Raw genomic sequence first — 12009 nt, forward strand, 5'->3', positions numbered from 1 at the left:
AACACTTAAACAAGTTTACTATTTGGAAGTGCTGAAAAGGCTGCGTGAAAAAGTTAGACGACCTGAACTTGTCGCCAACAATTCATGGCTCTTGCATCATGACACTGCACCAGCTCACAAGGCACTGTCTGTGGGGGAGTTTTTAGCCAGGAAACAAATAACCGTATTGGGACACTCTCCCTACTCACCTGATCTGCCCCCCAATGACTTCTTTCTTTATCTGAAGATAAAGGAAATATTGAAAGGAAGACATTTTGATGACATTCAGGACATCAAGGGTAATAAGATGACAGCTCTGATGGCCATTCCAGAAAAAGAATTCCAAAATTGCTTTGAAGGGTGGACTAGGTGCTGGTGTTGGTGCATAGCTTCCCAAGGGGAGTACTTTGAAGGTGACTGTAGTGATATTCAGCAATGAGGTATGTAGCACTATTTCTAGGGTAAGTTCATGAACTTAAGTGTCTGACCTTTGTCTGTCCAGCAGGTTGTTGCCATGAAGGCATTTAGGCTCAGTTGTTGCCAGATTTGATTTTTCAAGAAAAGTCAGGTCCATATTTAATATAAAATCTTCCAGTTTTTAAGTACTGATGACTAATTTCATTTTCTTTCAACATCATGTGGGCCAAACAAAACACACTGAATATAGCCTGTGAGCCACTAGTTTGCAACCTTTGGATTTTGAAGGTTCTCTTCACTTCCAATGTTCTCTATGAGCCAAAGAAGAATTGTCTCCATCTTCCATGAGTGTCTCACTCTAAAGATTAGCAATACACTCATACCCCCACTTCCAGAGAAGGGTTTCTTTCCTGTTAATGTTTCGCCATCCATAACTAGTTTTACCTCCCAGGCAATTCTTATGCAAACAGCCTCTTGTTCCAAAGTTACAATCAATTATATTTCCTGTCACTTGCTTAAGTGCATAGACTTAATTTTCTGCATGTGAATTTTATCTTTTTTAATACATCTGGTGGTGGGTTTCAATTCCTCAGGGCCTAGTTTTATTTTGTGCCAATTCTTGGGAGGTAAAACTTTAATCAACTTTAACATTTGTAAAGCCAAGTATATTATAAAAATCTTGGAGAAACACAGTATTCCAGCCTACCTGTTATGGACTAAATTGTGTCCCTCCAAAATTTATATGATGAGGCCCTAACCCCCAATGTGACTATATTGGGAGATAGGACCTATAAGGAGGTAATTAAGTTTAAATTAGGTCACAAGTATGGGCCTATAGAACTGGTGTCTTTATAAGAAGAGGAGCAGATACTGGGAGTGTGGGTGCACAGAGGAAAGTCTGTGTGAGGACACAGTGAGAAGGTGGCCATCTGTAAGTCAGGAAAAGAGCTCTCACCAGAAACCAACCCTGCTGGCACTTGGTCTTGGACTTCTGGCTTTAGAACTGTGAGGAAATGAATTCCTGTTGTGTAAGCCACCCAATCTATGATATTCTGTTATGGCAGCCCTAGCAAACTAATAATACACCACCTTAAACTAGCCTGATGTCTTTGGCGTCTGATGTCTTTGTGCTTTTAGGTTTCTTAAAAATGCCAGTCATTCTCAGAAAAATCCAACCTTTAGTCTCATCTTCCCATCAGACTTCCTGTCAAGATACTATGGGAATTTCTGTATCTCCAACCAAAAGAGTCCCCATTCTGAGAAGTACATGGAACTTTTTATATAATGGTAGAATGCAAATGATTAGTGACTCACCCATAAAATGTGAGATAAAGGAAACCAATTCTTTTCCCAAGTTTTAAAACTTCTCCTCGTTTGTCAGATGCTCCTGTGAGTCGCACTATGCCTACTTTCTTGAGGCTGGAGAGCCACGTGTGTGCATCTTTATCATTTCTTAAAACATCTTCAAAGTCCAGAGTAGGTAGCTGGAGCTCTGAGCCCCAGTACTGACATTCTGTGAATTAAGAAAAATGAAAAAAAAAACAGATGGGATTACATTGTTTTTATATACAGTGATAACCTCACAGAAGGGACTGGAGGTAACCTTTGATTTATCATGGAATTTACTAAATTTCAATCATCACAAATGCCAGTTTACTAGATTTTCCTCCCGGGAGCCATGCTGATCTACTATATGCCCCCTGCCTACAGCTGTGCCTGAACCATGATGGGTATTCATTATACTAAGTTTGTCAAGAATGTGTCGTTTAGTTTATAGATGGCTTTTGATCCGTATGTCCTTAGGGATTCTCTGCCTGAACACTGTTTGGAACTAACTTTGAGACATTGTGTGTTTTAACAACTAAGTCATATTGTTCAAATTCAAGTAGATGATAAAATCAGAACATCATATGCCCTTCTCTGGGGGTGGGTGGAGTGTTTGCCATGGTAGTTCCTTCTTTTCTCTTATTTCACCCGATAAGAAGCTTTCTCTGGGGTCAAATTGTTCTTTGGAGTCAGCAAAAGCTGACCACGGGGGAAAAAAAGATGAAAGGTGTGGTCCTGGGGTGCATAGACACCTTGGTGATAATGCCACAGGTGATAAAGTCAAATGCCTGCCTTAGCTCTCTGGTTCCTTGTGATTAGACACTCATAACAATGTTTACGTGAAAAAACAGAAAGGAAAACAAATGTAAAAATAATTTGCTTGCAAACTAGGTCCTCCAAAAGGAGGTGGAACATAGAGGAAAAGTAATTTTGCCAAGAGAAATAACTCAGATATTAACACCTACATTCAGGAAAGACCTAACTCTAACTAATCCATTTGATTTTTTCAGTTTTTCAGGAAATAATGGGCTTTTGGAAGGCAATCTTCCTAACAAGTAACAGAATGAGATGTTATGTTCTCAATATCTTCTGAACAATGCCTCACTTTTTTAACTGGGGAATATACATCATGTTACAGAACACAACCTGACCTACCCCCTACCCCTCTCGTTTAAAAAGGAGGTGTCCCATTGTAGTACTTGTAGACTGGAAATCATCATTCCCTCTAACGTCTTCATGACTGTTTTCTGCAGACACAGGGATTTTTTAGGAGTCAGCAGCTTTAGTGGTGAAAAGATTCAGGCAGTTGCAGGAAGCCACTTCCTGCTCTTCTACTGGCTAGTTGTAATAAGAGCATTTGCAGAGGTGAGTAAGCTGGAAGATCCAATCAGACTACAAATGCATATACTGCCAAAGTTTCTGGGCTATTAAGCCTAACAGCTTGTGAAACAAAGCAGAACCTCTGGGACCTAATTTGCAAACTATACATTAGGTCTACCTGTGGCTGCATTAATTCTTTCGGACTATGTTAATATTCTATAGTACCAAATACATTCCACGGGCCCAAGTGACTTGTTGTATCTTCTCAGGAAGTTGAGCCTATATCCAGCCACTGATTCCTAATTTCTCATTCATTTTAATTTTTCTCTCTCTTTGGGTCTAACCAGAGCTGAAAGAACAAGGGCCTGTTCGTGCTCTTTTTTTTTTTTTCCGAAGCATTGCTTATCAAGTGCTTCTTACATTTGAGAAAACCTTAGAATTTAATATCACTAAATCACTTTGGCAAAGAGAAGCAGCTCAGCACGTGGGCCACTGTATTATGCCAAAGCAGTTTGGCTAAAGCAATAACAGACAATGAGGTGTGAAGCTTTGGGGATTATGATCAATACAGGTACTTTTTTTTTTTTTGAGGGGAAGTGGTTTAACATACAGGTTCTTGTTATTCTTTGATTATGTTAGCTACTCAATAATTATTCGTTCATTTATCTTGTCAAGAAGCCTAATATTTTACCATGTCACAAGGGATTATGGTAGGCAGTAGGTTTTAAGGAGCCCATAGTCTGTGGGAGAATTGGACATGGGAGCTGGAAATTAAAACACAATTTGATAGATGAAGTATGAAGTATAGTTGAGGTATGTTCAGGATATCGTGGAGGTATCAGATCTGATCTTTTATCTAACGATCCTTCTAGGATGCCAGCTACTCTTTTACATGCATAAAATTCCCCAGTCTGACCCTCATGCCTCAACTCTTTCTTCTAAAATCAAACAAGGTTGGTTTCATAGGAAAGAGCCTTTTCTCAAAGAGGCAACCGTTTTCTTGGCTTTGGTTTGAATATTGGATTACAGTGGTTGTTTGCTTTGCCACCCCATTTGCTCTTTGCATTTAAAGTCTCCAGATGGTAATACCTGAAACCAATCCAAAAGGTCTGCAAAAAGAAGGTGATAAATGTCGTAAATATTGCCTATTGGCTACCTAATTAGGAAAGTCATTTGGCTACCAGTGAGGAGAAAAGTTTCCTGGGCAAAACATCAGTATTGAGGACGTAAATAACAAATCACCATCTCCTTCTTCCAAAGCTTCCCCTAGGTGGGCTGTGTCTAGAAACTGAAAAAAATATTGAAAATAATTTAAAGCTTATTGACCCCAAATGGAAATGACAGTCCTGCAGAGTATTACAGGTGGAGGTGATTTAGAGACTCATCTGCCATTTTCACATTGGCTTTAAGATTTCCCATTGCCATTAGTTTTTACCGTTGAACAAAAAAGATTGTCTACACCATAGCTGAGGATTCTCCGAGTCCTTGGACACTGTGATGATCTGGTTGAGGACAGGTATTTCCATTCCTGCGCAGACTGTTAGATAGATTAGTATTGTCTGTATGGCCATCTATCGCAGATGTGTTGTCTTTATTACAAAGAGTTAAGTAATTGATGAACCTTCATTGTAAGATTTAGAAGAAAATCTTATGTCTTATTGAGAACAAACCATCCTGGACAGTTAGTGTGGTCTAGATTGCAGGCTTGTCAAATGGAACTTCTGTGATGATGGAAATACTCTATACCTACACTACTGAGTACCATAGCTACTGGCAACATATGGCTATTGAGACTTGACATGTGACAAGTGGAACTGAGGAACTACATTTTTTACTTTACTTAATATTAACTAATTGAAACTTAAATTTAAATAGCCACATGTGACAGTACTGTGTGAGACAGTATGGAGGCATAGAGACCTGGGTTTAAATCATTCTCTGCCTCTTATCAGCTAGTTTCTTGGTCTCTTCTCTGAGTCTCTGTCTCTTAATTTATGAAATAGCCATAATTATATTTACTTTGCAGGTCTTTTGTGGACCATGCAGTGATATTGGATAAGGAGTCTAGTACAGTTCTTGGCACACAGTAGGCTAATAATGAGAATAATAGTACTAGCTAATATTTGCTGAGTAGTGCTAGGTGCTTCCCATATGTTATTTCTTTTAATGTCCACAATAAACATATGCAATATATACTTTCATTATCCCCATGTTACAGAGAAAGAAAGAGATCCAAGTCGTGTAGCTAATGATTTGCAGAGCCAGTTCGTCAAATCCAGGTGACTGATTCCAAAGTCTATAATTTTAGTGTAGTTACACATCAAATAAACATTTGATGCCTTGAAATACTGTCATCATGTGTATTTTTATGTCCTATGTCTGAATGTCCATAGCTTATTTTGTCTCTTATGAAGGAAATCTACTAGATAAAAAAGAAAGCAGGGCAAGTTGCAGTTAGAAACACTTTGTCTGAACTTGCTCAAGCATGGGTGTTTAAAGATAAAGCTTGGCTCCTAGTCAGGATTTTAAATGCAGAAAAAACATTATGAGTAGGTTCCATTGCATAACACCACAACAACACTGCTATTCACCTTTTGTGAAATGAACCATGGCTTTAAAATCAGCTAGTTTCTATTCTTTAATTTATGCCACCGTATTTCAGTGACCCATGTCAGTTTGGTTTCACTTAATTATCACTTTCCAGAGAGTTTTGGTGACTAGGTGGCAAGGAAACATAATAAAGAACGATTGAAAAAACATTTTCACTAGATGTAAAATGTTTTTAAAACTTTGAGTTTGTATTTTGACTACTTTGTGGATTTCAGAAGCATCTGCTTAGGACACGCACTATATACCCCTCTATATATTTATAGCATGTTTCAGTGAATGTTGTTTCTATAAGACTTTCCCATTAGAAAATAACACACACACACATATGCTCTCAAACACACATGCACGTGCACACACACACACACACACAATACCTTCTGTTTTAAAAATACATAATGAGTTAGATTCTTTCAGTAAATATGTTATATGTTACCCTTTACATGTATAAAATTAACTGTGTTCACACAAAGATAATCCAGTGTAAAGCAAGGCTATCATACCATAGACAGCACATTATGAACTATAAATAATTCAAATCTACTGGATTTTACTATCGGAGTGTTGTTACAAAGATTTTTAAGTTCTGCAGAGTTTACCACTTTCCAACTAGAGCTCTCATTTTGGTGTGCCCTGGCAGGAGCTTTGCAGAAATCAGCGACCAAAAGCCACAGACCATTGCAGAACCTGTGTCCTAATCTGAACCACTCACATAGGTTTTGCTAAGTGTCACTTTCAGAGACAGCACTGTGACTAACCAGTTTCCAGATTTATCATAATATCCCGAATATAAAACACTCTAATTTTCATGAGAAATAAACTACATTTTGTTAAATCCACTAGTAATTCTATGATCTCTGCACAGAAACTTTAACTTTGAAAATGTTATTTAATGTTAATATAATGTACTTTAAAAGTATTTTTTCCAGTCTTCCCCAACTGGAAAACATAACTATGGGGACCCAAATGTAAACACGTTGGACTAGAGTAAATCATTTGTCAGGTGATTACATCAAAAGCAAATTTAAATTTCACACTTGGGTCTGGATACATAAACAGTATGGAAAATGACGAAATATTTAAGGCATGGACTACCCTGTCTAATTTAACTTATGGCCCTCCTAATAAATACTTCCTTGAACATATGCTTCACACATCATAAAGTTTACGAACAGGTTACACGCTGGCTTTCAAGGAACCATTTGTACAAGGTTTCCTTTTTGGGGCTTAAGCATCACATTCCTGGATCCAAAGTTGTATGTCAAAAAGAAAAGACACAAAGGAGCTCTTTAGTTCGAGATTCGTGAGTGCAGCATGCTGAGTTGCAATGTGTTATTTCAAGAGTTTAGGGCCTTCTGTCCACCTGCACTGAACTGTGCTATTGTGTGTTGGGGATCTGCCAATCTCTACCCATCTTTTCCTATAAATACTTTGTAGGGGTCCAGTCAAAACAAAAATCTGACCCTTAGTAGAGGAAAGTCACCTGAGTGGAAATAGGGCTTTTATGTTCTTCTCTGTGCTAAGGGGATCCTGCCGTCTTTTACTTCTTGTTTAGTGAATGCTACATGTCTTTCAAGACTCTGGTGACCTATCCTCTCCTAGATTGAGGTCTTCTGACCCTGAGATGAAGATTTGAATGCAAGCACTTTATTAAGGAGATGTCTTGGGAGCACTGAAATAGGAGGTGGGAAGGTAAGACAGGGAAAGTGTTTTAATGAGTGGGTTACTGCTTTTGGCAGGAGAGGCTCAGCACTGCTGGACCTCGTGGCAACACTGTGGAATATACTTCAGAGTTGTTCCACCCATGGGCAAGGAAGCTGAGATGCACAGGCCACCCGTGCCCACCCCTCACTGAGTCTTTCTGGCCTTCCCTGTGTGCTGGCTAAGCATGTCCCTCAGGTAGAAGCAGCCCTCCAGCAAGCACAGTGGCAATTGTGCAACAGGAAGCTGCCTGCAAATATGAGAAGAGTGCTGAGTGGCTATGGTGGGGCACCGACAGTCTCCACAAAGCCCTCCTTCAGTGTCTGCCAGAGTGGGTAAGATGGCTGCCTTCTCTGGTCCCCCAGCATGGACACATGCCACAGTAGCAGTGGTTGCCACATTATGCTGCAATGATCTTTCATGTATTCGACACATATTTGTTGAAAGTCTTGCTAGGCTAAAGAATAAAAATAGATTTGATTGCTGTCCTTGTGGGGGAAACAGTAAATAAACAAGGAAGCAAACAGATAAGCATGTAAACGTAAACATCGTAGCAATGTTTACTTTGCTTAGTATGGGGGTAACAGGGTATCTTGCCAATTATTGGGAGATGGATGAGGAACCTATTTAGACATGGCAGTTATGAAAGGACTAGCTGAAGCGATGCTATTTAAGCCATATCCTGAGAGGTGACAGAAGCCAGTCATGCAGAGGGCAGGCAGATGAGTATCCCAGCAGGAGGGACAGTAGGAAGATGGGGAATTTCTTAGCTTGTTGGAAGAACTGAAAGTCACTTAGGCTAGAACACATGAGGCAACAGGGGCATGTAGCAGATGAAATGGAACAGTAAGCAAGGGTGGGTCGGGTGGGACCTCATCTCTGTCTCTTTCATTGGACTGTAAGTTCTTTACAAACTATGGAGATCGTGTAATTCATCTTTATGCCTAGCCCCTTTTGCTCCTTTTTCTATCTTTCCCTGGTACATAGACCAGGGTTAGCACTCAGTAGATTTTCAGAAAACTAATATATTTTGTATCCTGAACAAATATTTGCTTTTTTTCCTAATGATCATTAGAAACCAAAAGCAACCCTTGAAAGATGAGATTGTATCTGAGCATACTTTATTATTTCAAAAGATGAAGAAATCCATGAAACCTTTTCTTTAGGTGATATTCTCACCAAACTCGAAAAGTCTTCCTGAGGATGTATAAAAGATGATTCTAAACAAGTTTAAGTTGCTTGAAAGGAGAGAAACACATTTTTTGTTTTGGACTACAAGGTACCTAGTATATTCTATATGCTCAGCCCTGTGACAAGAGTGACCACTTAGTTGGGGCAAACAAGAACACATAAAACAATGTAGCGACACTAAATGGCAGTATGTGATAATACAGGTGGGTGCAAAAGTAATTGCGATTTTTGCAATTATTTTTAACCTTTTAAACTGCAATTACTTTTGCACCAACCTAATACTTGAAAAAAAAAAAAAAGAAAGCTAACTTTTATTGAACAGTTAGGATTCCAGACACTCTTTATATGGATTAATTAATCCTCACAACAACCCCATAACAGAGGTTCTATTATTGTTCCCATTTTATCGATGAGGAGATAGGCACAAGGATATTAAATAATTTGCCCAACGATACACAGCTAATGCATGTCAGAGCTGTAATACCCACACAAATAATTTGATATTCCGAAAAAAAATGTTGTATGTTGAAGGAAAACAAGTACCAAAGGATATCTGGAAAGGAAATAATTATCCCAGACTTTCTTAGAGTTGGCAAGGCAAACAGAAAATTTAGTTTCACCCGCTCTCCTTGCTATGACTATTCCCTATGACATACATGACAAGATGATAGAACACCCTTTTGATCACTTTTAATTACACAGCACACATCTCCCCATGGAGCAGCCCATACTATGTAAGAGGGTTATATCTTTACCCTTCAATTATCTCCAGTTGGACAGCTTCAGTTGTCACATGCTTCTTCCTTATACTGAGGCACAATCTACCTCTGTGACACCTTTCTTATAAGCTCTAATTCTGTGCTCCAGAATCACACAGAATATGGTAATCACGGAGATGTGTATAAAGACATCTAATGTGCTAAGTTTTTCTTTCCAAGACTAAATAGCCTCTTTCTTCCCTATATTTTTCATGTTTTATGGTTTCCAACCCCTGCAGTATCCTTTTTGCTCTCCTTTGGATGGTGTGTTCAAGTTTGCTGATGCACTGGTGTCTTGAATCAGACCTAATACTATAGGGGTGGTCTGGCAGATGACCAAACGGTGGGCTCGCTACTACTGTATTTTCCTTCATGCAGCCCAAATCTAATTGATCTTTCTTTTTCTCTTTTTTGTTGGCAGTCTCAACTCTGTTGACTCATAGAAACTTTGTAGTCACCAAAACACGTAAGACTTGCCTGTCAGCCAAGTCTCCTTTTCCAAAGCTAATTCATTGAGGACATACTAAGCACGTACAGAGATGAGGATTCTGGTCCAATTTGATAGTGTCAAAGTTAATAACTTAAGGTTTGCAAGTGACAGCTCTGGATTCAAGTCTGAATTCTGATACTCCATCTGCATGACCTTCGGATAGTGATACATTCTCTTAGTTCAATTTTTTTCATCTGGAAATTACAAGATGACAACAACCTGCAGGGTTGTTGTGAAATTTAAACAAGATGATATCTATCAAGAGCTCACCAGAGTGTGCTTGATTAATCTGCATTTGAACCAGAGCAGCTGAACATGGTTGGAGAAAAACATTCTGATGACTGATCTTATTGCATGCCTGCTAATCTCTAGTGAACTCTTCTACTCCCCTAGTTGACTGTTTCTCAGGTTCTCTATCATCAAACTTCCCACACTTCCTCCTCCTACTCATGCACAGGTGATAACTTTGCTTCTTATTCAGTAAAAAAATAGAAGGACTCAGAAGAGAACTTCCCTACACTCCCACCGCCACATTCACCCACCTGCCTGTGTCCATGTCCTTATCCTCATTTGGTGTATGGGAGGTATATTTGTAAACTCATCAGGGACAGGGACTTTCTCTGTTTTGTTCACCACTGCCTCCCCAGCACCTAGGACAATGCCTGGCACCTAGCAAACACTCATTATATATTTGCTGAATAAATTCATAGTAAATGGTAGATGCTCAATAAATGTTTGCTAATATTAGTTATTTCCCTAGATTCCAACCCTCTAGTGGGGGAGACAGTCAAATGCACAGGCATTGACCATTCATTGCAATAATTGCAGTGACACAGAGCAGCCCACAAATTGCTATGACCACATAGAGGAGGGGAAGATGACTGGTATTTAATAGAACAGATGCTCTTTCGTCAAATCTTGGTTCTGCTAGTTCTTCTCGTCTCTTTGATTTTGGCCTAGTTACTGCACTTCTATCAGCCTCATTTTCATCATGTGTAAAACGGTTGTAATGATAATCCTCTGTGAAGTTATTGCTAGGATTAAATAGAGCAATAACTATTTAGCACTGAGCTTAGTGCCTGCCTGGCATATAGCAATGCTTTTTAAAATGTGAAGATTGGAGGAGTAGGAGAAGAGACAGAGGAAGAAGAGGGCAAATGATGTTGGTAGTTCAGACAGAGCATTGTAGTGAAGGCAGTGAGATGTGATTGGATTCTGGATTATTTTGGTGATAGATCTAACAGATTTTCTTGATACATTGGATGTGTAGTATGAGAGATAAAGAGGACTCAAGGATGATCCTGCTGCCAGTGAGATGGAGTTGCCATCAACTGAGATGGGAAAGACAGTGTGTGTAGCAGGATTATCTAAGGCCATTTTCTCCCATCATAGGTTCGTTTTTCCTTTGATTTTTCTCATTTTTTCTTATTGCTCCAAGTTAGTCACATTTAAATCTCCCTTTTGGCTGTCCATCATATATTTTGCTTGATCAATTTATTCTGGGCTAGAAACTTCCATTATACCCCATTGAAGTTGTGCGTAGAGACTCTGCCTATCACCTGGTATAGGCGTCTTGTTTTCTTTAGATACTTTTCCTTTAGCTTCCTCATAGAGATTACCTGCTTATATATGGTCATGAGATTGTGCCTATTATGGGTCTGGAATTTTTTCATCCAAGTCTTTAGCTCATATATGAAATATAAAGTATCTGTGCTGATTGGTGGTATTTTCCTTTGTAGCAGTCTTTAACTAACTAATTGATAACACAGCCCCTTTCTCCCAAGTTTGCTGATCTTCCCAGCTTCAGCAAACATTTCTAAGTCGCTGATTAAAATTAGGTTCATAGTTAACCAGTCTTTTCACTGCCTTCCTTAATTTTATTTAAATCAAACTATCTGCCAGGAACGTAAAATTTTGGCTCAGACTCCAAAACAATGTCTGAATGATTAAAATCCTTTTCATGGCAATAGTTTCCCTCTGAGCCACTCTCATGTTTTTCATCAGGAATATAACATGATTATTCATCACATATGGGGAACTCAAGCATGAGATACTATCATGCCACTGTGGTTCTTCTCTCCGTCGACTCTTACCCAGATGCTCTGTACTATGCTTCTGCTCCTATGTTTATAGCTTTCTAAATTGGAGGAAAAATGCGAGAAGGAAAAGACTTAACAGGTTTTGAGTATCGCAGAGTGGCAGGAACTGTATGAAGCACAG

General features: G+C 39.1%; 1 protein-coding gene across 1 annotated transcript in view; it reads right to left on the minus strand.

Moving 5' to 3' along the window:
- BBOX1 (gamma-butyrobetaine hydroxylase 1) overlaps positions 1-12009 on the minus strand; it is a 62714-nt gene that overhangs the window by 24433 nt on the left and 26272 nt on the right. The window contains 1 exon segment of the mRNA XM_033118813.1: positions 1711-1909. Coding sequence (XP_032974704.1) covers positions 1711-1909 — 199 coding nt within the window.

This window comes from Rhinolophus ferrumequinum, chromosome 11, assembly GCF_004115265.2.
Source record: "Rhinolophus ferrumequinum isolate MPI-CBG mRhiFer1 chromosome 11, mRhiFer1_v1.p, whole genome shotgun sequence".
NCBI classification, from domain to species: domain Eukaryota; kingdom Metazoa; phylum Chordata; class Mammalia; order Chiroptera; family Rhinolophidae; genus Rhinolophus; species Rhinolophus ferrumequinum.